The sequence below is a fragment of the Salminus brasiliensis genome, chromosome 12 (assembly GCF_030463535.1).
Source record: "Salminus brasiliensis chromosome 12, fSalBra1.hap2, whole genome shotgun sequence".
Lineage (NCBI taxonomy): Eukaryota > Metazoa > Chordata > Actinopteri > Characiformes > Bryconidae > Salminus > Salminus brasiliensis.
In genome coordinates, this window is record NC_132889.1 from 39,575,790 (window position 1) to 39,603,565 (window position 27,776).

Below are 27,776 nucleotides of genomic sequence, written 5' to 3' on the forward strand. Positions count from 1 at the left end.
ACCAGACTCTGCAACAGCTTCTTCCCCCAAGCCATCAGACTCCTCAACCCAACTCAACTTCCGAACTGATTTCTCTAAAAGTCATAATGAGGAGAATGATCTATTAAAATGTTGATGTTAAAAATGTTGGGCTGCACTAGGCTCCTGTTTCAGCTGCAGATCTGCCCATTGAAAATGAAGCATTTCAGTAATATCAGCTCTATTAAAGGAGCGTCTCTGTGCTCTACTGAGCATCAACATGAGCTTCATGGAGGAAAATATGAGGAGTCGTTGTCTAGAAGTTCTGTAAAGCTGCAGAAAGTCAGACTTCAGAGGCGTGTGATCAATAAGCTTTATTGGAATGTAAATGTGGGGCTCAGTCGGGACGTTTCACTGCAGCTCTCTTGAGTCTCTGCCACGGACACAGTCTTCATACTAGACTACAGACGTCTGCTGTGAGCTCGCTGGAGAGGGACGGGACGTGTGCAGGTGTGATGATCTCTTATAAACCAATAGGGAGTCAGAATGGTGTGTGTTTATACTTCTCATCCAATCAGGATCAGACTCACACTTTCCGGATGGAGAGATTTATCTGGAGAGGGTTTTTATTGATGACGAGCCGGAATGAAAACTAAGGGGAATGAAACAGGAGGAACGAGGCTGATTTTAAAATGTGAGGAGGAGAAAGTTCAGATAATTGGGTGAAAATGTGAGCAGTAGAAGTAAAGAATAATTACTCCAGTAGAGAGAAGCTACATTTCTACTTCATTACTCAACGCCTCTGTTTGAGGGTGAGCAGCACTTTGGATCTTGTAGTAAACTCCGGGTGTTTACAGTCAGGAAGGCGTCCACCTCTTCTGGACAAGGCTGTTCTTTACTCTGGGTAAGAATTCTGCCTTCATCTACTTCATCGTTGATGTCTGGTTTAACCCTCCAACAGTTTCACCTTCATTTTTAATCAACATTTTTTAATCTTAAATCTGATTTCAGTGGAAATTCATGAAATATTAGAAAGTTACATTAGTAAAAGGCCAATAGCATTAGCACCAACTATACCTGTTTAAAAAAAATAAATAATAAAAAAAGGTGTTGTAATTAAATCAGTAAATATAATCTCACTCCTCTGTAAACAGATTTCACCATTATTCCTACCTCCTGAAGAGAACACGACCCGCTGAGATCGGTTCTAAAAAGGGAATCAGGACGGGGAGCATCAATACAGCAGTCAGGGCTCAGTCCAGCCTCACCTGAACAGCACAAGGACACAGTCCAAATACTTATGACCTGCAAGGAGGAGTCGGGACACGCTGCTTGTCACTGTTAGACTTTTATTGTGGGTTGTACCCAAGTTATACAGCTTTGTATTCCGATATTAAGATCAGAACTTTTACAAACAGTTATCAGTCTACAAGTACAGCCAACAAAAGACCTAAAACCACTACTCTACTTCTTATTCCATATCATCATCATCATCATCATCATCATCGCACTTAAGGGCACTAGATTCGAAAAACCAAGCGACAGAGAGGAAAATAAACAGCATTAGAGGAAACATTCATCACTACACAGGAGATCATCTACCTTGTTATTATTCGACTAAATATCGTCAATTATTGTTACCATTACAAATAAGGATTGTCCTTCAAAAAGTGCAGTTTCCTCAAAAAGGTACGACTCTAAGACCCCAGGAAGACACGGAAAAGGAAAACAAACCAGAAAGACCTTCCTGCTCGATTCAGGTTATTGAGATTGATTACGTTCCGATCCATCATCGTCGTAGCCGATAAACAGTCTACTGAAGTGTGCGCGCATGTGTGTGTGTGTGTGTGTGTGTGTGTGTGTGTGTGTGTGTGTGTGTGCGCATAATTACGGATACGTGAGCAGAAAAGCCTGGACTAAAAAACCCAACAGAAACGCTGCTGCAGTCGAGACCGGTCTCTCTCGTCTGCTCGGAGCAGAAACCGGTAGAAACGCTCCGTCTGCTACAGCTGGCCGGCTTTCGGAGAGGAGGAAGAGTCAGATGAAGAGTCAGGTCAGTCATGGCACGTTCAGGAATCGGAAAGTTTTATTATTTCTCCTTTTCTGTTAAAAGCCCGGCAGCGCCGCAGCATCCAGGACTTTATTATGCAAACAGACATGGAAGCCTCGGCCCCCGACTGCATAGAACTCAGAACCGGCGGCCCGTTTGTGCTGGTTTCTCTAAAGCTTTTTTCATTAGTTTTGTTAAACTGGGGTTTTCCTACGCGGCGGCGGCGCTACTCACAGTTTAGTCACATTGCCTTTAGCACATTGTTCAACAGTAGGAACCATTTAAAGACGAGGGCAAACACCACCTCGCTCACGGCTCTCTCACACACACACACACACACACACACACACACACACACACACACACGGGTCAGAATGTCGGGCCAAGTCTTGCGGTCTCTTGTCCCTCCACTTTTACCTGGCAATAAAAATGGGGATTGTACATTGCTCATGAACTTTCCTCAAAAAACCATTTGTGACATTAAGCAACAACATTGTCCAGCTTCTTACAAAACAGCATCCCTTTCCGAAGCCCCGCCCCTTTCCAATTTGGCATGACGATGAGTTAAAGACACTTCGAGACGTAAAACATGTTTAAGAGGAGCCAAAAAAAGCCAAAAAAGCAAAATAAAAGCTAAAAATCAAAACAAATAATTAGAATAAAAGTGGAAATAAACCGGCGGCTCCCTGGTAGGTTTCTTTTTTTTTTGTCGCAAACATGAACAGGGAAAAAGCTCGCCGTAATAACGACTGGTTAAAGCGCAGAATCAGCATCTCTCTCTCTCCCTCACACACACACACACACACACACACACACACACACACACACACACACACACACACACACACACACACAGGGCTGGAAGTAAGCCATGTCAGAGGAGAACTCACTCCTGTGGAAGAGTCGAGGGAGGAAAACAGTAATAATAATAATAATAATAATAATATTAATCACAGCACTCTAGTCAGGTGTAATGGGTTCCTGCAGTTAAGCTTAATGATCAAGAGGATGGAGTGGGCCACACACACGCCAACATACACAATAAGACACCCCCCCTGAAAAGTTACACTCAGCCCAACACTCGCACTCACACACTCACACTCTCACAGATCAGTTAATGTACACCAAGTGCAAATCCAAGGCTTTCATTTTTAGGTTCTCTGAAGGTTCCACTGTAACGTCAGACGAGTGGACTTCAGCACAGAGCTCTGATTGGAGGATTCAGTTTTTTGGTAAAAGCAGAAACTCTAAAATGGTTCAATACTGGCACACAGACCACCCGGCTGAGGCTAATACTCAACACCCCCCCACCCCCCCGAAACAGCTTACATCACCTACATCAAGGTCCACTGGCTGAGCCTAATGCTGACTTCACTCTCTCACTCGCCCGCCCACCTCATCGGCCCGTTTCAGAACGACCACCAGCGACGGATTTACATTCACCTCCTCCTGCAGCGGCGGCCCACCACGACCGGGAGGACAGGAGGGGAGAAACTACAAGAACAAGAACAGGGGGAAAGTAATAATAGTAGTAATAATAATAATAATAATAATAATAATAATAAGCAGCCGAACAGATTTCTCGTAATGAACTTCAGAACAAACAGGAAACCGAACTGTACAGGATACAATCATATTCTATTTGTAAACAGTTAAAAGCCACTTGACTTGTTGCATCTTCGGACACGATTATTGATTTCTCCAGAATCAAGGCAATGAATGAAATGTGGACGACTTCTCGCACGCTTAACACGCTCTCGTTCCTTTAACACCATCTCTGGCAATGTAAAGAGATATCCGCGGTTCTGGACACACGTAAAACGACGACGACGTAGAGGAGGAGGAGGATGAAGAAAAGAGCGATTCTGTGAGCCGGCCGATGGGCTACAGTATGCATAGTTACAGATTTCTGCTTTTTCTTCTTTAAACACAGTTAAACGACGAGCCAAAACAATAAAAACACACAAACACTGAGCCACTCGATGGAAATATAGAAGGAGGACAATAATAATAATAATAATAATAATCATAATTATAGTGAGAATAATAATATAGTGATTCAGCAAACCAAATCCACTCCGTAATACAAAATAATAAACAGCATTGAAAGCAGTGTGTAGAACGTCTCCAGCTTAAAGCAGTTATTTGGCAGAGAAAAACTTACTATAAGTAGTTTCAGTGCTAAAAGTTGGATTTTTCCTACAATAAGGAGTTTTTTTTTTCTATTGGGGGGAAACTGGCTATATTCCTGAGAACCATGCTGGTTATTTCTTTTAGCAGACGAGGAATAGACAAAATAACCAATGACATGGCCAAACACTGATCAGTATTCCCAGAGATAGACCGCTTCGTCTTCATCCTCAAGAGGGTTATTTTTATTATTTTTTTTCTTACTTTTAAAAGTGTTTTATTTCTTTTTTTTTAAGTTTTTTTGGTTTTTAATCTTTTTTTAAAGGTTTTTATGTTTTTTTTTAATTTAAAATGAAGGAAGAATGACCATCCTTTCCCCCTCAAAAAAGTCTGTAAACAAGAGGGCAGAGTCCTGCCCCCCCTAAAAACAAACAAACAAACAAACAAAAAAAACAAAACCTAAAGTAATTGAAAGCCTATCTGAAAGTGCTGTTCCCCCTGGTTTTGCAGGTCGGGTTTGCAAGTCACAGCTGTGGCTACAGTTTTCATTTTTTAGACTGCAGAACGCTAAATTCTTTAGTTTTAAAACATAAAATTGGTGCAATACTTATTTCTGTAATCATCATCATCATCATATAATAATAATCCTAGGTCAGCATCTAATAATTCTTGATCTGGAAACTCCACAATACCACAAAAAGGTAGGCGTACATCAAGGCATAGTAGAGCGCACACGTTATAGTTTTTTTTTCTGGTTTTGTTTTAAGAACGTCCTTGAGTAAACATCTACACTGGAACTGTCGGCTCCCTCGATATTGCAGATTATACTGAGAAAAACCACATTCAGTGCAAAGTTAAAAAAAAAGCTCATACTCCAACATTGTCAGCAAACGAACGCAAACAAAAAAAAAACTAAATAAAATTGAACTGGAATTCAAACAAAACACGATGAGTAAAGAAAATGAGCTGAAGAGATCTCTCGTATGAAGAGCACTACCTGGAAGTGTAAATACATCCGTTCACATTATAGTATTGGCCTGCATGATTCAAGTATTCAAACTGATATGTTTTGGGCTAAAACAAAGTGGACATATGTGCAGAAAAAGTAACTTATTTCCACAGGGTGACCCCGCCTTCTTTTTTTGTATTTTTGTTTTTCTCGTAAGTGAAAAGTCCAACTAGTGCCTTTAGATTCTCTTGTAGAATATAATATATAGTCGTAGGATTATGATTAACTATCCACGCTGAGGTCACAGGTTTCTCTCTAGGTTTTCTTCCTTTTTTAACGTGTAGTTTCGAGTCTTAAGGTGAGAGCACGTGAACTACATGGAGTCTCCGCCGCCGCCCGCGAGGTGATCGACGGGGAGGAAAGAGCCGATTGGACTCTGGCTGCTGATGCGGCCCCCCTCGCCGCCGCCGGAGCTGCCCCACAGGCTGCTGGAGTAGTTGGGACCCCCCCAGAGCGAGGAGCCGTGCAGGTCCCCCCCGTTCCAGTGGCTTGGATCAGTGCGGTTGGGGAAGGCGTGCGAACCCTCCATGGATCCGATCCGGTTCTGAGAAGAGGCCAGCGTCTGCCAGCTCGGCGAGGCGGTCATGGACTGACCTTGTGCAAAGAAACGGTTAATTTCCTCTTCACTAGCGAAATCAGCAAGAATAGTAGTGTTCCCTAAAACACACCTGCAGAGACCAGAGAGAAGCAGAGAGTCAGACAGACAGAGAGTCAGACAGACAGAGAGTCAGACAGACAGAGAGTCAGACAGACTCCATATAACAGTCTATTTATAGAAGCCCGTTTGTGTTTGTCTTTTACAACTGAATAAACGTAGGATTAGTCGTAACTAATAAACGACGCTGCTCGGCTGGTCCGTAAACGAGCTCCGCTTTCTTTTACTAAGCGTGTATAAAGAGTTATTTTCACAACTGAAATTTTCATATTAATTATTTTGAGAACTGAGGGGAACACAGGTTTACCCTGAGAGCTCTGCTCAGATACTGGTAAAGAAAGCTTTTTGAAATGTGGTGCTGCTGTGAACCACCAAATATACTCTAAAGCACTAGGGGGCACTAAAACATGCTTCATAAATACAGGGCCTCGGTCTCACTGAAACCCCCACGACCCCTCGAGGCTGATCTCCACTAGACACTCACATGTGCAGTGACTTCTGGGCCTTGGCTGCCTCCTCCTTGGAGCTGTAGCAGACGACGGCGTTTCCGTGGGGCAGGTTGAGGTGGAATGTTATCAGTGGACCGTGCTGCATGCACAGAGTTCGCAGGGTAGAGCCATCGATCTGCGCACGCACACACACACACACACACACACACACACACACACACACACCTCTTAAAAACAGCTCACTTCACCAGTCATTAAACAAGCAGAGGAGCTTCTTAATAGTTTGTGTAATAAGAATTTATAATGAACTCCTATTAAAGGATGAATATAAATGTTTATATTAAAAATAATCCATCTCTAAACTATGAATCACATCAAGTCACTTATAAGTACTTTAGATGTCCTTCAGGCACCTCACAGTTCAACAACGTCCACAGATCAGAATCAGTAATATGGGTGAACTAAGCACAGGTGCAGCCCCCCCTCTTACCTGAGGCGTGAGATTTTTGAGAACGAGCCAATTGGTTCTCCCTGAGCTGCTGTCACCCCAACTGGAACCTGCAGAGGAGGAACATCCACACCGTTAATCCCCTTACCGTTTCAGACCAGAGTTCAGAGCAGAAACATCAGAAGCCTGCATCAAGATCAGTGCAGAGCTGCACAGCCCATCAAGCAACGTCCCACTACCGGCCTTCACCGTGGAAGGTCTACACCAGCTGCAGCGGTTCACTCCACCCAAATAAGGTGCAGCGGTTAAAAACTGATACCTCAAACTAAAAAGCTGCACTTCCTGTGCTGAGGACTGCTGGATGGTGGGGCTCCACCCCAGCTCTAGAAGATTAGCACTTCAGGAGGGTTTAGTATGCTCAGAGCTTTAGTGTTTAAGCTCCTGCTTTTGTTCCTCCTACAGTTTCCTGAAGAGACTCTTACTGCCGTCAGAATTTGACTGCAGGAGCAGAACCTTAGAGGAGGGGTCCGAGATGCTTCCCACTCCTCTGAGCACAGCACACTCGAACATGCAGCTCAGCCAGCGAGCCAGTACACACTGCTAGACTAGACTGCTGGATCCAGTGCCACTGCGGTACCATTACTGAAACACTGCCACCTACTGGATATATGTAGAATCCATATACTGAGAATGGGTTCAGCTGCAGCTTTAATCTGGGTGGGCTGGAGAGAGAGAGCGACAGAGAGACACACACACACACACACACACACACACACACACACACACACACACACACACACACACACACACACACACACACACTGACCCGGGGTGTATCTGGATTCGGAGCTGCCCCAGCCGGCCAGTCTCAGAGAGCCGCTGTCCCAGGAGGAGGGCTGTTTCTGCCCAGTTAGGCCAGGAGGAGGGCGGGACGGAGCGGACACGCCTTTCGACGGGAGGGGAACCTTCCACAGCTCATGAGCTAAAGAGGTGTTGGTGACGGAACCAGGGGACCATTTGGAGTCACTGTTTCTAGCTGTGAGGAGAGAAGCTTGGGTCAGTAACAGGTGTAAACACCACTGGAGGAATAAGGTGGGAATAGATAAAGCACATACGCAGAACGCCACACTGCCAGAACACTCCTTCAATTAAATCTGTGCCCAGTCAACAGACTACCCTCAGACTTTTCCAGGAGATCAGCTTTAGTTCAGAGAGATCATTTTTCTATATTTATGCAGTTAGAGGAACAAAGCTGAAGCTTTTTCTAGTTTCTAGCTCAATAAAACAGGTTTGCTTGTTAATGTTGATTCATAAATATTTGGAATCTCCTAACACACAAAGCATGTGTGAGCATGTGATTTATCCATGATATTTCAGTGAGCACTGCAGCCCCATCACACAGTGTGAAGACCGCTTCAGTAAAGATCTGAACATCAGAGCCTGTTAGCTAGGTGTCCTCTGCCCAACAGGAAGCAACGGTGTGCATTTTTCTCCATCATGTTCATATCTGGTTATTCTGCATTATAATAATAGCTGAGCTCTGATTCAACACACTGCAGCTCTTCAAGGAAGACTGGGGTTCTGACCTGAAGTGCTTTGTGCTGTACTGCTGAGGGAACTACTGTGGTTGGAGGCACGAATGGATGTCCAGGCACTATTTGAAGGCAGCGTGGTGTTAAGTGATGAGGATGGCCCTGCAGAATCAGAAACAGCAGCAGGTCAGTCACACATTTACCGCAGCAGCAGGTCACCCAGGTCACAGCGAAGCCTCCGGAGCACATTTTAGGGCGTTTTCTCACCTACAGCTGGTTCGACCCGGCCCAGATCAGCTAAGGAGTTTGTAAATTCTGTCACATTGTTCTTGCTTGGTTTGGTTGGGTTTCACTCACCAAAACAAAACAGTCAAAGAGCTCTCCACTGATTGGTCAGACCTGTCTGGGGCGGAGCTACAAAGCACACTAAGGAAGGTCGTCCTTGGTTCTGGACTAATGCAGATTTCTGTGCAGTTTAACAGGGAGCAGCAGCAGAGTGGACATACAGTCGGGTCAGATCAATCAGAACACATTCTCGCCACAAACAAGCCGCTGCAGAGCTCGTTTGAGACTGGACTCCGACCACCTCCTCACAAGGGTCTCGGTGCGGCTGTTTTGGTCCAAATATGAGCGTGATTATTGTATTCATTCCTGCCGAACCGAACCACGGGTAAAAACCAACCAGGGCCCAATTTAGCCGGACCAAAATGTGCAGGTGTGAGAACGCCCTAAATAAACACCAATCCGGAGGCCTGACCTCTATCAGTGTTTATAAAAATAAATAAATTAATAAATAGATCAATACAGTGGGAGAATGACAATCTAGGTGGTGAAGGAGAACAGAGGAAAACATGGAGAAGAAAGAATAGGATGAATGGATGGGGAGAGGGTGGAGAAATGATGAACTGTAGAAGGCAGGTAAGAGCAGTGGTTTCAGCAGCGCACCATTGTTCCTGTCCCTGAGGTGATCAACATCCCGGACTGTATTGATGGAGAGATTATTAATCACACTGCCAGGAGTGACAAATGGGTCCGTTTCAGGGTCGATGTTTGGATAGCCTTGCCAGGGCTCACCAGGACGGAACTCTGCACAGCAAAAAACACACACACACACACACACACACACACACATCAGTACACACTCGTGCTGCGTGCTCACAGCTCACACTGCACTGGAACCGCCTAAATCAGTTACGGGTGGTAAAGACTGTAACTCCTGATCAGTAAAATCTCCACATTGGCACATGGCCAGAGCTCTGACCTGGTGGCCAGTTGACGTTGGTGGATCCATGAGGTGATTTGGCACGGTTGGGCCAGCCGTCCCCCACCGATCCGGGTGCGCTGATGGGGGAGCTGCTGGCGTTCATAAAGTCATATGGACCAAAGGGGGAGTCTTCGAGCCTCAGAGCAGAGGGCATAGCACCTACAGGACAGGACAGGACATGTGGTCAGGACGGGTCTGACGCCGCACAGCGCCGCAGGAGGCTCATACACTTGCAAAGAGCGTGAGTCACTCACCAGGTTTGCTGGGGTTTTGATCGAGTGGCGAGTTAACGGAAATGTCCATAGCAGTCCACTTCTTCAGGCGGGACTGCGGCTCCTTAAACCCAACACTGCCGATATCAAGGTTGTTTACATTCAAGTTTGAGTTCAAGCCTGGAGAGAGAGAGAGAGCCAGTCAGACGAAGTGTGGAAGAGAGAGGAGTTACAAAAAACGTTCTACACAGGGACAGACCTGCAGACCATCAGAACACCGATCTACTGTCCAACCGTCTTTTTACTAGTAGAAATGTAGTTACTGAAACTGTTCTCCACAAATATTTTCTTACTGGCAGAAACAATAATTCCAGGCATCTCGTTTTAGATTTCATTATTATTATTATTATTATTTAGGCAAAGCTCAAAATGTAGAGATCCAAAACTGCACATATTCTACACGCGCATTACTAACAGTCAAATCCACATTAGAGATCTGAACTGGAAGCCCACCTAAAGGGAAGTTAGTGAAGGAGTTGAGGGCGTTTTGTTCTTTCTGCAGGTCGGAGGTGCTGGGGGGCATGAAGTTGTCCATGTAGGACTTTAGGCCAGGCTGGTGCAGGGTGGGTGGCTGGGGGGACGTCTGCTGCTTCAGCAGGGAGGGGTCCAGATGGCGAGGAGGCTGGATCATCGCGGAGGGGCCCAGGCCACGAGACTGAACACACAGATATAGATCATTAGAACTCAGAACTCCCTCCTGCTAAACAACAAGTAATAAAACACACAAACACAGCTGCGCCTCCTGCACACCAAGCTGCACCGAAACCCTGCTCTAGACCAGGGGTGCCAAAACTTTTGTATTGGTCGGGCAGGCAAAGGGCAGTGCCAAGGGAACAATAAATAAATACCAGCTTTCAAAGTGAGATTTTAAAATGCCCTTTAGAAGAGAACGCGCAACGCAGATAAACACACTAATAAATAAATAAAAAGTTAAGGCTTAATAAAGCACCTTATGCGTAATAGGTGTTCATTTAGGTTCATTACTTCTTGGTTTCTATTTAAATTAGTTTTATAGAGTAATTACCTTTCAGACCTTTAGTTTCTATACACACAAACTTAAAACTCTTCTAATGCTCAGATCCTAGTACTGTACCAAAATACCATCCGATTACCACACAACCAGTACGGTCCCAGGCACTGTACTGGATCATACTGGCTTGTGTTCATCCTGAACCTCTTCCTGTTTCATTATAGGGGTCATTCCTCACCTGCTGCTCCTGGACCTGGCGTCCGTTCCCAGGCATCGCCCTCTGACTCTGAGCTTTCTGCTGGATGAGTAGACGCTGTAGAGAGGCAGACAGAGTCAGTGAAGCTCAAAACCAAACCAGAGGATAAAGCTTCCCCCGTCATTCAGAGCAGGGCAGCAGGACGGCTGCAGATCTGTACCTGGAGCTGATTAATCTGGGACAACTGGGAAAGCTGGTTGAGCTGAGACAGCTGATTAAGCATTGCCACCTGCTGGGGTCCAAACAGGGGGTTGAGACCACCGTTACTGGGGGGGTACTTCAACATTGATGGTGGAACCTGGGAAATGAGATGAAGGGAAAAAGAAACATTGATTTGATGTAATGAACAGTTCAGAGGTAAAGACTGGTGGCAGACAGTGGTTCATTTAGCGTTGTGTTTAAACCCTGACCACTAGATGGCAGTGTTGCGTCTTCAGATCCCTTAACTTCTCTTCACTAGATTTTATGTACATGGTTGTAACCCCGTATCTCACCCCCAGGTTACTGCTAATACACCGCCCTGTTGCAGGCTGATACGGGGGATGGCGCGCTGTTCTATCTGGCTCCAGCTGGTTGTCGGGACGCTGCCCAGCTGACGTACCTGAGAGGGGAGCAGTGGAGGAGGCACTTGGTTTCGGAGATTGGGCTGAGCCGAGTTTAGAGGTTGTGCTGGAGGCTGCTGGGGGTTCCGGCCCTGTGCTGCTGCGTTCCCACCACCGTACATGTTCACGTTCTGCAACAAAGCAAACGAAACAACAAGAGCGTTCAGTACGAGGCTCAACCTCACACCACTTCACAGCAGGTGACCGATCTCCCCTGACCAGCGGTGGTTTCAGACGTGCTGCTGGTTTCTACTGCTTTCCAGGTCATGTTTCACGAACAGCCTAGTCTGAGACAATAACCAGCCCCTCTCAAATAAACACAGATACAGCCCATAATTTATATCCCACACAAACCCACCAGTGCAGCTACACGAGTCGTCTGAGTTTTATAAGGATGATGATGGTAAAAAAGTGGAGAATCTGAACTAATGCAGTTTTCTTTAGGGACTACTTTCTGTAGCTGCACTACACCCTGCAGCATGTATCCCTCCACCATTTTAATGATCTGATTTTAAAAGCAGGTTCTAGAGCCGAACTCTTCTCAGAACTCTGGTAGAACCGTGTCTCAGGCATCAGGCAGCGTCTTCATCACCATTAGGTGAAGAACTTTCTGTGAGGAGCTTTTAGTAGAGCTTCAGACGTCTGCTTCCCTTCACCTCCACTGTAGAACCACAGCTCTGACTGGGGGAGCTTATCTAGAACCTCCACTGTAGAACTCCAGCTCTGACTGGGGGAGATGATCTAGAACCGCCACTGTAGAACAGCTCTGACTCTGTTCACTGTGTAATTGTGCAGAGGCTGGTTGGAGGTCAGTGGGCTGCTGCACTGTAGTGAGACTGTAGTCTGAGCACCATTTACCTACTTAAACAGACGAGCACCCAAACCCATCCCGGCCCTCACACAGCGACTCACCTGCCTAACCGCAGCAGGGTTGGACCCAGGGCTGGACCCCAGGCTCTGGTTAGGTTGGGCAGGGTGTGAAGGGGTAAAGCTCAGGCTGCTGTGTGGGTTTTGGGTTTCCTCGGTTAACGAGCTATCGTAGGCAGAAACGGGCAGCGCGAGCTGAAGCGCAGGCCAAGCAGAGAGGAAGAGGAGGCAGCAGGAAAAACACCAAGGAAAAGCCGGAAATCCCGGAGAGGAGAGACACAAGCACCAACACACAGGAGAGAGAGAGGGGCTCGGTTAGCTGCAGCAGAGAAATCGAGCAGAGTGAAAGAACAAGCAGCTACAGTCCGCCAGAGCGGCAGCTCAGCAAAGCACGGACACGCCGCCCCCTGACCCCCAGCACAGCCCACCAGCCAGGACTGTCACCTATTAACACGGACAAAACATGCACTCCCTGGCCACTTTATCAGAAACCTCTACCACACAGATCTTCTGCTTACAGCTGCGATCAAACGTTTGTGCACCCGTTCAAACAGCACGTAGATCTGAGGTGAACGAGTCCTGCACAGGAGCCTAAACATTGTGCTGTAACTGTGCCATGCATCTATAGTCATCAATGCTCAGTTTCTGAAGGTCAGTAGGAGGCGCTAGACAGAACAGATTTCCAATGAAGTCTTCAGTAGGAGGAGCTACAAATGAGAATCTTTAAAAAAAAAAAAAAAAAAAAAAAAAAGTGGCCAGTGGGTGGCGCTACTAGTTAGGAGTTTCTGATAAAGTGGCCAGGGAGTGTTTATAGTGCGTATAACCCCCCGCAACACTGCTACTGTACAGAAACCACAAGAGCAAGTCCTTTAACGTGACCCAACATGCCCACGTGGTTTGAGGAGAGATGAGGCTGAAGTTGGGCTCTTATTCGCCGGCTTTTCATTAGAACCTGAGCAATGCCTCAGGCACCACAGCGGTCCACCATTTAAGGTGGAACAGAAAGTCTGACATAATTAAGGCAGGCAGTTCATTGGTGGGGTATAAGCTTCCATTAGCCACGTTAGCCTTGCAGCTCGAGTCTTGGCCGATGTGTATGAAGGAGGGGTGCCCATGATTTGCCACACAATGGCTTTAAAAGCACCAGAGTTCAAGTAAGGAACATCTGACGCACAGAACGTCAAGAACAGAATGCAGGTTCAGCTCAGAGCAGCAGAGAAGCTTGTTTGCTCCAGCAGGGGGCGCTACAGGCCTGTGCTAGCAGAGGCAGCAGCAGCGAGATTATAAGATTACAGGATTGTGAAACCGGTGTGTGACGCAGTAGGGCTCTGCTAACCTTCTCCATGTAGGGGCTGCGTTCCATGGACGGGTCTTTATGGATCTGATGGCGTGAAGCGGAGCTCTTTCCGTAATCTCCCACGTTCAGGACGTGTTTGTCGACATCCATGCGCTTATCCTGCATCATTCCTGCAGAGAGAGCCGTACTGTTAGACCCGGGAGGTTCGGGAACAGGGTTCTGGAGTGTTCTGGAGGATAAGAACGTACCTGCAGGCATGTCCATCTTATTGCTCTTCATGGAGTCTTCAGAGTCCCTCTGCAAAATAAAACAAGCGTGAGAACAATAACAAACTAAAACTGAACTGAATCTCAATTCTAGACTAGAACTGAATTTAACTGAATATTTTGAGCTTAATCTGAATATCACCACTAAAACTGAACCATGGTTTGCAAAGGAAGACTCTTAACTGCTTAAATGAATATTTGACACTTAAAAGCATCGAGTTTGTTTACTCCGAATCTTGAGAAACTATCTGCTTCCCTCAGGAAATAAATAACGGCACATTACTTGATCTTCAGAAAACCAATCATAAGAAACCGCAAATGTGGGTTTAGAGCTTCAGTAGGGGTCAGCCTTCATTTCAGAAGTTAAGCTCAAAAGTTGGTCGAGTTTAATTTCAAAAGTAATGGTTTAAATCTGAATTAAGAATTGAATTATCCTCAGTTTTCTGCACTCAGATCAGAATATCCTACAGAATGAATAAAAGAAAAACAGCAAAGAAAAAAATGAATCTACACAAACACCACCACGTTTATCCTCCCGCCTCCACCTGCTGAACTACATTCAAAGTGAAACTGAGAGGAACCTCCGCCACTGAGCTGGTTTTGGCACCTCAATCACCAGCTACTCACTCATACTTCCCAGCAGTTCTGTCTCAGAGCAGGAACGCAACAGCCTCAGCATTTATATCCATTAATACCATATTAATATAATAACAGCCATAGATCCAATCACATCTGACACAAACCCCAGTGTTTGGTTTCAGGGGATAAATCTGAGCATTTCTGTGCAGAATCAGACTCACGTCGACTTCTGTCTGTTTAAACTAACAGTTTAAGGTGGAATGGAAAAACTCTGAGAGGAGTCTAACGTCAGCCTGGACTTCTGTCTGTCGCAAATGTAAATAAGCAAGTGGTAAAAGCGGTGGGTGTGGCACAACAGATAACACCACTACCTGCCACTGATTCAATTCAATTCCTGGTCTGGGTGACTGTGCTGCGCTACACCAAGACTCCCAACCTCTGTAATAGGAGTTACCCTGTAAGTCGCTCAGGACCAGAGCGTCTGCTAAATGCCATGACTGTAAACGTGGAGGTAATCAGTGGGGAAACTACATTGCTTTGGGTGAGCATCACTTCAGAGGGCTCTGGCTCGGTACAGCCCAACCTGACGCGAGCGTGCAGGAAATGAATTCCACTTACAGGGAAGTTCATACTGTTGAACTGCTTCACAAACTGGTTCATCCACGGATCGTCTGGCTTGCTGAGTCCCTTATTCATCTGAGGGGGGTGAAGAACCACACACACACACACACACACACACACACACACACACACCTTTAGCATTCACACTCTGCAGTAATTCAGCTTAACTTTCCATTAATGAGGCGTTTTAGAGGAGAGACTTTGTGTCTTAGGCTTCATGTTTTGACACTTCGTGGGACTATTCACCCAAACTCCGTTACCGTTACTGTCCCTCTATATCTGATATTTAAATGAGTTCTGTTCTGATTGGCTGTCCTGTATTGCCTCATTCAAAAAGCAGTCTTGGCAGAAACACATAACTTCACTATGAGTGGGTGGAGCTAAAACACTGTTGCTTTAGTAGGCGGGGCTACACTGCTGTAGGCGGTAAGGGCTCTTATTCTGTCTGAGCGGCTAAAATACTTCGGTTTAGACCCTGTGCCCGACCAATCACAGGAACCCCGTCAGAATTACCTTCGGAGGCATCTTCTTCATGTAGGACCAGTTACCAGTCTGGTTCATTTCCTGTGACGTGTTATTGTTCCACATGCCTATCTCCACCTCTTCCTCCTCCTCCCCCCAGTTGGACGCTCCAGGCATGGACATGTCCTCTCCACCCCAGCTGTCTTGCATAGGTTTGGGTCCTGCAGGAATAGAGGGGGGGGGTGACAGTCAGTGCTTTACTCCAATCCCAGGACAATAATTAAATACAGTAACTGAAGCTCAGGTATTAGCTTGTCTAGCGCACTTGGCTAAATTATGGCTAATATGTTAGGACAGTTTGTGGAGCTCATTCGTTTAAAACTGACTCTGTGCTGTTCAGGACTTTATATTAGTAATGTTTTATTTTATTCAAAACACAAGATACCCGTCTTTGGGTTCTTGAAAAGATCCACACTGGTATATCTCATTATGACCATTACTACAGTTATTAATTCGTGAGTTCAAAAGTTTAAACTCTTAAACCATCTAAAGAGCAGAAGAATCCAGCTTAAAAGTGGTGCCAACACCAGCCTGCGGACGGAGCATTAGACTGAGGAACTGCAGCACTGATAAACTCCCGCAGTGCTGAATTAAATATACAGGAGTGAATAAGCGTGCCGGTCTGACTGAAACAGGTCAGCAGGGGTCAGTAGAAGATACCTTCTAATGACCTTAATTCAATATTTAGTGCTGTGTGTGGTGATAAATATTTAATAAATGAATATTTAATTTAAAGAAGAGTCAGAAGAGCAGATGTGAACAGAAAAGGGAATTCACTATAATATAATCAGCACAGAGAAACTGCCAGCTCAGCATTCAGGGCCACTTTCCCACGCTCACACAGCCCTAATCTGGACCGACACCACTGCAGCCCAGTCCAACACAAGGACTGATCCACATGCAGGAGAGGGTTAATTAGCCTGAGCGGGCACCATATGGAGCTGCGGTGGTTGTGCGCGGTGTGAGAGCTCTCAGTGGTCAAACAGCGAACACCGCTGCGCCGCCCACCAGCAAATCAGTGGTTAGATTTACGAGACCGTCCTGTAATGGGTTAACGAGGCGTTTCACTGAGGCACAGATGGAGCCGGGACTCACCGGGTTTGTGCTGTGTTGGCGGGCCCATGGTCGACCCCCAGCCGCTGCCTCCGTTGCCCTCCCTGCTCGAGTCCTCCCAGCTGGAGCCCGTCTCCATGGGCTTCCCCCAGGCGGCGGTGCCATTGTCCACAGTGACAGGTGGGCCGGCAGGCTCCCCCCACGTTGAGGACTCCATTTTCTGCGGCCCACCATATGGCTCGCCCCACCCTGTAAACACACACACACACACACACACACAATTAGCTCACACATCTAGCGAACATCTACACAACTGGAGGTTCAATATCATGGTCATTCTGAGAAGATCCTGATGGTAAAAAGTTCTTCAGTAGAACCAACACCCCAAAACCTCAAACCCTACAGTTTATAAGATCTTCAGAAAAGCAGTACTTTAAATGTGGGTTTCTCCACAGTACCACATTTCCACAACACAGGCCAGCAGGACCTTCACACTTTCACCATGTCGACTCAGCACTAATTATGCTCATTAAACAGCTCGTCTTTAAAAACTGGCTGGGGGTTCAAAACAGAGGGCCAATTCAGCCCAATCCTAACAAGCATTCGGCAATAAAACTAGTTATAGTTATTTTTTCCCCCGTTTTAATAAAAATATTACTGTTCCAGGCTACAAACCTAAAGACTCATTAAAACAGCATTATGGAGAACAGGTATAACTTGCTCCTGGGCTCCCCCTACAGTCAGGAAGTGTAATTCACGCTTTGAGACACGAGTCGAGAGCAGATTTTCCTTTTGTATCAAAGCAGCAAAAACGCTGATACAGTTTGCCTTCTGTCCTGAGACGGCGATACCTGTGCTGCGATCTACTGTGCTGCTCCAACTACGACGCCCTCAAACTGAGATATTCAGAGTTCCCACACAGTCCCACCCCTCGCCCCATACCAACCACGTCCTGATCATGACGATATTCTGCTGAACTGCTTCTCTAAAGCAGGGATCAGAAGGCGCTCATCGCTGCTTTTGTAAAGCTGTTGAAGATCAAGTGCGGACTCTCCTGTTAGAGTGTTTATATGATCACTCAGGAGTGCGCAGGTTACAAGGGCTTACTGCTAAACTCCAGGCCTGGTCAGCCCCCCCCCCTCCCCGTATAAACATGCTTATGTAAGCTTTGTTTACTTTGAAGTCCTGATGACGGATCAGCTTACATCTGACCACTGGAGAGGTTTTTTGCACTTTCACCGTCCAGCACATGCCCCGGATTCCTCCTACAGAAATAGCTCCGCTCATGCGCGCCCTGCTGCTCAGGTTGCTAGCACATGACTGCACCTTCAGTTACAGCGAAACCCAAGCCCATTTTCCCCCCAGCGCAGCTCGTACCCGGCCAAAATCTGAAAGCAGCAGAAACACCCCGCCAGCCCCCCTAAAACAGGACCACCATCCCTGACTTTTACCAGGACTCACCTTTCAGACCTCAGAGGTCAGACTGAGCGGCTGTGTGGAGACCCATTCTCCATTAACCTGAACTCACTCAACCAGGCATTCAGCCGTTTCTCTGGGCCGTCATGGTTCTGTACAGAACCTCGGTTCTTAGTAAGGAACCTTTGACGAGTCCTCTCAGCGTTTTTAAGGGTTTATTTAAATTAAATACATGTTTTAAAAGCTGCCACACACACACACACACACACACACACACACACACACACACACACACACACACACACACACAGCAGAGCTTCAGAGGCTAGATCATCTCCTCAGAACAGAACCTGTGCTGATCTAAACCATATCTCTGCTCGGAGCAGACAGCTCTGCCTGAGCAAGTACTGAAGAGGAATGAAGAACGCGTGGGAGGGAGGAGAGCGTACAGAGAAATTCCTAAGGTATGACTACGCTGCCGTAAATAAACACAGTCTGCAAGTCGCTGCCAGCACTGAAGAACGAACGAAAGGAAGAAAGGAGGGAAAAAAACAAAAACACAGAACAAGGACCCGTACCTGAGCTGCAGTTCTTCTCCTTCTGCCCCATGGAGCTCGGGGCTGGTGGGGGAGGAGGTTGCTGCTGAGACCCAGCCATCCCCTCCTGCTCCGCGGAGCTGTTCTTGTTCCACATGTTGACGTTGCTGTAGTTGTACTTGCTGGGGTCTCCCCACGCAGAAGTCCCATCGTCGATCTCCATCCTGCGCCGGACCGACTCAGGGGACGGCTCTTCCCAACCGGTCGATTCTTCCTCCTTCTGAGCGGCAGGAATGGGACCACCAAGCCAACCGGACGGCTTGTTCTGGGCTCCGGTCTGAGAGCTGCTGCCGGCTCTGAAGGTTCCCATGCTGGTATCCTGGGACTTGCCCCACTCCTGGGACGGGTTGGCGGGTTTCGCGGCTTCACCCCAGGCTGGGTTGGAGTGGCTCGGTTTGATTGGCTCGCCCCAGCCTTGGCTCTGATTGTTGGCCTTCGCGGGTTCACCCCATCCACTGCTAGGGCCACCTTGATCAGGAGTGCTGGTTCCTCCGCTGCCTCCCCAGGTGTTGCAGCGGCCTGTCTCGCCCCAGCCGGAGCCCGAGCGGTCACTGTCGCTGTCCCTGTCCCAACCACCTGACCCGGACTTCTGGGGCTCGCTCCAGTGGTTGCCTCTTGAGCTTTCCCCACCCCAGCCTTCACCAGAGGTGGAACCACCCCATCCCTGCTTCGCCTTCTGTCCACTATTCCAAGACGAGGACTTGTCATCCTTGCCGTTTCCCCAGGAGGAGTTGCTCTTGCTCATTCCGCCGGAAGAGTCCTCCCAGCCGTTCTGGCCCACCGGGGTCTTGGTTTTCTCGCCCCACCCGGAGGTCTGCTTCTGCTCGCCCCAGCCAGACATGGTAGAGTCGCTACTGTTGCTGCCGGGTCCATCACCCCACCCGCCTGAGCTTGACTGCTGGGTAGGACCAGCACCCCAGCCCTGGGACCCATTACCCGCCTTCTTCTCCGAGCCGGAGACGTCCCAGGCAGTGTTCTGGCGGACCGGTGTCTGGCCCCACCCTGTGTTGGACAGCACCCTTGGGTCCATATCAGTCCTCGAGAGAGCTGCCTGTACCACACCCTGCTGGTTGCTCCTTCGGCGGCTGCCGTTTCGCTGCCCATCCCTCTCACTACGACCTGCCGAGCTTTCCCCACTTCCTTCACTGCCTGTAGATTTGTTCCATGTGCTTCCTTGGGACGACTGACCAGCGCTCCCCAATCCGAGAGCGTCGTCCTCCAAGGACTTCCAGCCATTTGTTCCCTTCCTGCTCCCGTTCGTGCCGTCATTGGAATGCTGATTGTTGCTGGGCAATGAGCTCCACTCCCCGTTTGAGACCTTAGTGCCAGTGTTTGAAGAAGACGAGGAGGACGAGGACGAGGAGGAGGCACTTCCCCAGGGCCGAGGGGCCCCTGCCGGACCCACGTTGTTCCCTGACCCCCAAGTCATGCTCTGAGAGGGAGCTGACCCGGAGTCCCAGCTTCCTCCGCGGCCACCCATCCCGTTATTATTATTATTCTTGAAAGAAGAAGAAGAAGTAGCGCTCGTGGAGGAGCCGTTGGCTCCGGGCTGCATTAGAGTTGCGTTCACAGTGTCGCCCACAGCTTGGCCTTTAAGGACAGGGCATTTGTCTCCAGAGTAATTAGTGCCGGGGGCAGCGCCCCACGTGGTACCGTAAGACCCGCTGCTGCCGTTCTTTCCCTCGCTGTTGCCATGCTGAGAAATGGAAGTGCCATTAGAGACTGGAGAAATTTGGAGCTGAGTGGAGCCCCCTGTGCTCACAGGCCAGGCTCGGTGCCCTGGGGGCTGTTCATTCATCTGCACTGAACCTGTAGAGTTTGGTAAACTAGAGGTCATCGTGTTAGTAGTGTTATTTGGTCCATTAAATTCAGTGTTAAGATTTTGAGGCTGCCCACTTAGAACCTTGTTTGTACCATTGACTTCGGATTCTGCAGTGCTTTCCTGCAGGCTTCCCCAGGACATCTTAGAGTTGATGCTCTGCATACCGGGGGGCTGACCTATGGTGCTTCGTTGAGTGTTGGTGCCCCCATTCCCACTGCCCACAGGCCCATGGGGGTTGGACCCAGTGTTCTGCAGAACGGGCCAGGCACCATGGTTGGCATTTGGGTTCAAAGTGCTTGGATTTATACCTCCATTGGTTGAGGGACCTTGGGTACCCCAGGCATTCATCTTGCCGTGTCCACCTTCCGCCAGCTTGCCGCTGGGGCTCTCCCCAGAGCCTGGACATGTGCTTAGCATCGAGCCGTTGGAGACGCCCCAAGGCCCCTTGACGCTCCCGTTAGCCATGTTATTGCTGCCGTTTGTGACCATAAAATGAGAACCTTGCCTATTGCCATTGCTGTCGCCACCGGCAATCCCGGACGCCATCATACTGAGGTTTTTCTCAGACCCAGAGCTGGAGGCAGAGTCAGCGTCCATACATTCTGAGGCTAACTCTGGGTCGCTACCAGTGATGGAGGGCCAGGGTCCCTTATCACAGCCGTCTACAATGACTTTGCCCCAGTTGCTGTTCGAGTCGCTGCAAGGTGAGCTAGAGCTCCAGGGCGAATTCTCATACTGAGGGTCCAGACCAGCGTGATCCAAACCTGCGGGGAGAAGAACAGAAGCTCAGTCCCAGTGCAAATCTGTACACAGTGTGCCTTAATCCTCTCCTACTCACTCTTACAGCTCAATCACAGCGTTCGATATTACAGAACAAAAGGCAGCAGGGCTTTTCTGAGGCCTTCTCTGAAGCTCTAGGACACAAGCTGGAGAAGCTGCTGCTGCCCTGCTTCAGGTAAACGTGTCGATTTCCCAAGTAAAAGGTTTAGAGAGAACACTGCATGTGAAACTTTACATTTCAGAGTCCTCATTTATTTGCTGAATATAAATTAGTTATTTAAATAATAAATCTCAAATGAACAGAGCACTTTACGAGCATTAGACCGTTCAGAGGTTTGCTCCCTGTAGAGGAGACGTTCACTTGCAGAACTGTGCAGAGGTTTTAGTCCCCTAACCCCACTTCCCATCAGAACAGATAAAGCAGCTGAACATAAATCCAGTAAAAAGGAGAAGCAAGAGCTTCTCATTCTGAAGAAAGAAAGTAGTGAGATCTTGTCGGTGAGCTGGTCTGAAGAACAGAGCTCGGTTCCTCCAGGTTTCTCCTGGACACCCCCAGTCCAGCCAGCACAGTGTGGAGGATGTGTTCACCTCCATCAGCAGCAGCAGCAGCAGCAGCAGCAGCAGCTCACCTGATTTACCATCATTAAGCCCTGATTTACCACCAAACCAGGTGCTGATCTGAGGAGAACTCTAATACTAGACTCCATGAGGAGAACTTTGGAGATGTTCTAATGATGAACACACTGATGGAGAACCACCTCCACTTTCTGTAGGAGTGATATTATTAGTGTTTATTCTGATATCAGTGATTTACTGAGCAGATTAAACCTCTGCACAGTGCTGCAGTCCTACTCAGAAAGTCAACAATACAGGTCATTTGCCCAAATTATGCATAGCACAGCATGTTAGCCCCAAGCGAACACAGACACAAGCCAGGGTACGATGCGCTGCATCAGCATCAGGTCAGTAATCCTCTCCCTCTAAAAGAAAGTAAACAGCATTTCTGTCCAAACGCACTAAAACGCAGCAAGAGAATCAGCACAGACGAACACGGCGACAACAACGCACAACTTCGGCCAGCGCACTCGCAGCGCCGCTAACGAAGAAAGAGGAGAGCGTTTATGTCCGCTTTCACGGATTAGCGGGAGGCTCCCCGTGCCCCCGCCGGGCGGCGTCTTGCTCCAGCCTGGCTGAAACAGAGGCACAGCTGCCACCATTTTGTAGCAGCAGTGTGATCCTGCAGCATGCCAGAGGATCAGGGAGAGAGAGGACGGAGCGAGCCCGAGGGCGTCTGGGTAAATCAGAGGCTTTCGCGTCGACGCAAGCCTTAAAATAAACGAAAAGGCTGAACGCGCTCTCCCTCGAAACAGAGCGCCCCTGCTAAAACCCCTGACCTGCCTCCGCCTCGTCCCTCACAGCGAGAAGCTCTGCTCACAGTTCCTCCTGCTAGCCTGAGCTCGCTTTCCCATTACACTCGAAGATGGCTGCCAAGCTCCCTGAAGAGCTGCTCTCCTGCCAAGTCTGAGGGCTTTCTCCCAGACCGAGCGGCAGCACAAAGACCCAGACTTCCACTCGCGGCCTCGGCCAAGCGCTCTCCCGCTCGGCTACGGGGCCGACCTTTCTGGCCGTCAGGGGGCTGCTGACGAAGAGACACACCTGCGAAAGACGTGTTTACAGATTAATCAGAAACACGGGCGGTAATGAGCCACTGACCACGAGAGGAGCCCTCCAACACAGCCTGCAGAGCTGCAGAACGAGCTCCACAGTGCTCAACTCTGGACTGAACCGGGTTCCAGATCATTCTTCTGCATCCATTAATATAAAACTACAACACTAACATGAGGTTCTAATAACGTAACGTCCAGAACACCGTTCTACTACGGGCACCAGAACCAATCAGGAAACTCATTTATCAGTAGATCAGTCGGTGACGTCATCACGCAGGTCTCTCGCACGATAAAGGAATGGTTCTGGACGCTCGTGAACCGCTGATTAATCAGGTTCAACCACAGCAGTGAGGAACACGGTTCTCCTGCTGCTACTGTTTACAGGAGTAATTCCCTCAGTCTGGACGCAGACTGAGCCGCGTGGATAAAACCGGTCTCTGCAGCTCCGTCAGCCTCCGGGCTGAAAGACTCATCGGTTTAATCAAAGTCACAGTCTGAATCAGCCAATAGGCTGCAGGCTTTACTAGAAATAAAAATACAAATGAAAACGTGAACTTCCTGCTGAGGACCAATCAGACGCTGGCAGTCATGCAGAAGGTCCAGGCAGTGGACAGCAGAGTTCTATTAGTGTGAGGCGTGGGAGTCTCTCCTGGACAGGAGGGTTATAAAAGACGCCGTTCTAAATGAGGGTCACTGGCTGGAATATAATCAGGATCAAACACGCAACGCAGCTCCTGTTCACAGATCAAGCCCCGCCCCTCAGCTTGCTGGTTAGAAGCAGAGGAGCGTTGGCGATATTGTGGCCAGACCATGTCAAAATAAAAGTCACTAATACAAATGAAGCAGAAACAAAACACATTAAAAGCTGAAATCACACGTTTCTGCTTTTGCAGACAGGAAAACTGATCAACTTCCACATCCATTAAACGTTGAGAGGAAAGAGAGACTGCAGTTGTACCTGATGTTAGTAGTTAAGAGTATTTTGCAGAATGTAAGTGGAGATCAGATCCAATAGATCTTCATCTGAATAAAACCTGCATCACTCTGGGAGCCGAAATAATAGTCACCAACACTGAAAGAGTTTCCAAACTTTTGATCAGAAGAATCTTTACAAGCTTTAAAGCCTTTTATGGCACCAACTGCAAAACCACTGAGTATCAGAAAGAGCCAATAAGCATGCTTGTCCCAGGACGAGGCTGCTGATTGGCTGTTTAAATGACTGATTATTAAGGTCAGTGTGTAGTCCGATACGGTCTGTAAACACACCCACCTTCAGCGCCTCACACTCGTCTCAGCTTGTGGTTTTAACCACACACACACACACGTTCCAATACCAGTGCTCCAGGGGTGAAACCGGCCTCCAGAAGTACGGTGCAGCTCCAGGCCATGGTGAAACAGACTGCTACGTCAGCTGACTGACGGCAGCTGGTGGCCTCGGAGCTGCAGCGCCCCGGTTTCAGGCTCGGGCCGAGGAGGAGCGAGATGATGAGCAATTAGACGTTTATGACGGCGCTTAACGAACCCCAGAGATAAACACAGGGACACGGAGCAGCACTGCCATGACAACACAGCACAAACACCACCAACACAGCAAGCACACTGAGCACACAGCAAACCCACACGCTAACGGAAACACCACAGCACCACTTTAACACCACCACCCCTACACACTCCTGAAGGAAGGGCTAACCAGCCTATGAACGATATTAGATATTATTAATATTAGAAATCATTAATAATCAGTTCTATCACCAATAACAGTGATCTGCGGCTCTACACACTCCTCCACACTGCTACAGCTTACTGCGGGTTCTCCATCAGTCAGGGTTCTAGTGGTCAGCTTCAGCAGAGCTCTGTTAATACAGGACTACAGCTGAACCCCAACAGGAGCCTTAATCACTCACTAATGATCACGTGATCGGCTCATTAACATACGCAGAGACTACTCTCATGGTCATTAATAACAGACACAGACCATCTGGGATCAGACTGGACAGGAGAACGAGCCGATGAGACGGTCAGGTGATGATCTGTGAGTGAAAGGCTGACTGGGGTCGATAGTAAAACCTGTGGAGGAAGATCTGCAGAAGCTGAGAGCTCCAACACTGACTGATGGAGGAGACGAAGGAAGAGCAGGAAGCTGAAGCTCTGAGATATGAGCTTTACTAGCAGAGAGGAAGGTAAGCTCACTGCCTGGTCAGAGACGGATCACTGCTGATCGTGTGTGTGTGTGTTGTCTGCTTATTAATGATTTTAATTAATAACTAACATATTAACCCATTTATAAACCTGTATAAGGGTGGTCTTACTGTAAAGTGGGACCCAAAAAACAGAAAAGTCACCTGTTTGGTTAGGGGAGTGGCTGACCGAGTCCCGAATGGGAGCCATGCCTATGAAACAAGAAGGCAACACCGTCAGTGACTGTGTTAGAGAGCGAATGCAGAATCAGTCTGGGAGCAGCTTCATGCCCTATAAGAGATCAGGACCACGTTCCTCCAGCACTGCTCAAACCTCCGGCCACCATCGAACCGCCTCCACGGCAGGCCTGGACCACACCGCACATTCAGACCTGACCACAACAATCACAATCGTCATCATCATCATCATCATGAGCAGCAGCAGACGCGGCGCAATAAACAGTACGAGATGTGTTAATCCGTCTCAGTCACATGACCAGCTACAGTGGGCTGCTTCAGGAGGAGCCTCTTCAGCTACACTTTAGATGTCTGATGATTGATCAGCTAAAAGTTTGTCAATCACATCGTCCAGGCCTGCTCAACAGCCTCGCTCTTTACAGCAAGAGCTCCCAGACACTGCAGACACCTCCAGAACACTAAACTAATCAGCTCAGCCAATCAGACTTCACTGACTGTCCAATCACACGCCATTAACACCACATTAGACGCAGGACATGAAGCCTCGGTTTGTCTCCATTCATCAATAACCTATGGATTCCACACTAACCAAAACTGTCTGATTTATTACTGGATGTATTTTGTGTATAGATGCACTGTGTGTAATTAATTAGGGTGATGTGAAAACGAATAAATCACGATACTTCATATTTTATTATACTCAACACACTTCCAGACGGTCAGACACAGCCCATCACCGACAGTTTGTCTAACTTCACCCAATTAGACAGGACTAATTACGCTCTGTAATTAAACGCAGTAAATGTTCGTTAAGCGCTGAAGAGCATTCTGCCGTACATCACACCAGTCTAAGAAACGCAGCCCTGCCGGCCACAGGCTGAAACACACCACACACCAACCCCTGCCCTGATTACCCTGCAGCACCAAGACCAGCCGGTCAGACAGTACAGCTCCTCAGACGCCACCATCAGCTCCAACACCACCTTCCTCAATCCTGATACGACTCAGGAACTTAGGGTATCCATTGACTACACTGCTTGCCAAAAGTTATTGGACACTTTAGCTTATTCTGAAAGGCTTGTTTTTTTCCTAAATGAAGGTGAGAAAAGTAAAGGATGCACTGATACAGGAAGTGTGGGCTGGCGTCGATACCGGACACTGCCGATATGCTGATCTTCAGACGGAGACACAAATATTCCTAAACTTGGGACTGAATTAACCTCATCAGCATCACAGAGAAACAGAGCACCAGAATAATAAACAGAATTCAATATTAACAGATAATCACTCTGATTGATCAGTATCTGAGGAAACCCACAGCAACCATATTCCAGATCCCACCGTTCCCATACCAGCACAGGCCTGACCTGACCCAGCGTTCCTGCACACCAACAGAGCAATCACACTGATCCGTACACGTGCGCGCGTGTGTGTGTGTGTGTGTGTGTGTGTGTGTGTGTGTAGGAAGGAGGTGAGGGAAGAACGTAGTGGGGACCTGAGAGGTGGGCTTTGGTGCAGTGTAGGACAGGCCGCTCGGTTAGCTTCCCTGGCTCGCTGGACGACGTAAGCTGCACTTGAGTTCCCAGGATGGCGGGAGGACCGCGAACCGGCACCCGCACTTCAGCAGCCGCGTGCCTGTGAGCTGGCGGAGACGTGGCGGGCGTTAACGGAGCTGGGGTCGGGGCAGGCCGCTGGCTCGGGCCCTCTTGGCATTGCTGATGGCGCGGGGAGCGGAGTGTGTGCTGCTCTTGGGATTGGCAGACTGAGGCTGGCAGGAACTGGACTCGATATGTTCTGGCACTGCAGGAGAAACAGAGACACCACATCAACAGAACGTCTGGAACACACGGACACTCGACCCGCATTAACGAGAGGCACACAGTGACATCATGCACAATTATATACCACCTCATTAAATCAGCCCATACTGACCCATCAGCCCATACTGGACCATCACTGTGTTTCACAGAGGGGTTAGGAACCAAACCATTTCAGACTGGAGCCAAAAACTAACACAAAACTGAGCTTCTGCAGAGAGATATCCGGCCCACACTGAAGCATGGTGGTGGAGATGCTGAGAACTCCATCAGCTTCGGCCTGTTAAACTAAAGCTTGAACTTACACTTCAGCTTTCAGCAGGACAGTGATCCTAAACAGGAGTGTGTTAACACAGAACCGGGAGCGTTCTACAGCGGCCCAGTCAGTCAGGAACAACGTTTTCAAATCAAACACAGCAAAGCTGTTACTGCAGATAGCGGCGGTTCCACCAAGTTCTAGACTGAACGGATTGAACAAGTATGCAGGCTCCAGAGTTCAGCAT

General features: G+C 48.2%; 1 protein-coding gene across 2 annotated transcripts; it reads right to left on the reverse strand.

Moving 5' to 3' along the window:
• Nucleotides 1–1,290: 1,290 nt before the first annotated feature.
• On the reverse strand, nucleotides 1,291–27,255 carry LOC140574186 (trinucleotide repeat-containing gene 6A protein-like). Of its 2 annotated transcripts, XM_072693932.1 has the most exons (21): nucleotides 26,952–27,255; nucleotides 25,424–25,471; nucleotides 18,795–21,398; nucleotides 16,843–17,049; nucleotides 15,739–15,908; nucleotides 15,223–15,300; nucleotides 14,008–14,056; nucleotides 13,799–13,929; nucleotides 12,508–12,657; nucleotides 11,595–11,726; nucleotides 11,154–11,291; nucleotides 10,976–11,050; nucleotides 10,221–10,422; nucleotides 9,750–9,887; nucleotides 9,493–9,654; nucleotides 9,177–9,317; nucleotides 8,286–8,393; nucleotides 7,526–7,735; nucleotides 6,742–6,809; nucleotides 6,287–6,426; nucleotides 1,291–5,815 (listed from the first exon to the last, which is right to left on the reverse strand). In XM_072693932.1, exons 2-21 carry the CDS (start codon nucleotides 25,467–25,469, stop codon nucleotides 5,461–5,463), a joined length of 5,304 nt encoding a protein of 1,767 aa, XP_072550033.1. In that variant the 5' UTR covers nucleotides 25,470–25,471; nucleotides 26,952–27,255; the 3' UTR covers nucleotides 1,291–5,460. The 2 variants fall into 2 exon arrangements, with proteins under 2 accessions (XP_072550033.1, XP_072550032.1); XM_072693931.1 differs by lacking the exon at nucleotides 12,508–12,657 and having other exon boundaries at nucleotides 26,952–27,035.
• Between the last annotated feature and the right edge of the window lie 521 nt (nucleotides 27,256–27,776).

What these genes read in the sequence shown, in the direction of transcription:
- LOC140574186 (XM_072693932.1), bottom strand. Translation starts at nt 25,469, where the DNA reads ATGGCTCCCATTCGGGACTCGGTCAGCCACTCCCCTAACCAAACAG. An exon ending in TGAAGAAGATGCCTCCGAAG is followed by an intron (nt 15,301 to 15,738) that starts GTAATTCTGACG and finishes CACCCCCCTCAG; the next exon opens with ATGAATAAGGGACTCAGCAA. An exon ending in CCCAGATTAATCAGCTCCAG is followed by an intron (nt 11,051 to 11,153) that starts GTACAGATCTGC and finishes GCCTCTCTACAG; the next exon opens with CGTCTACTCATCCAGCAGAA.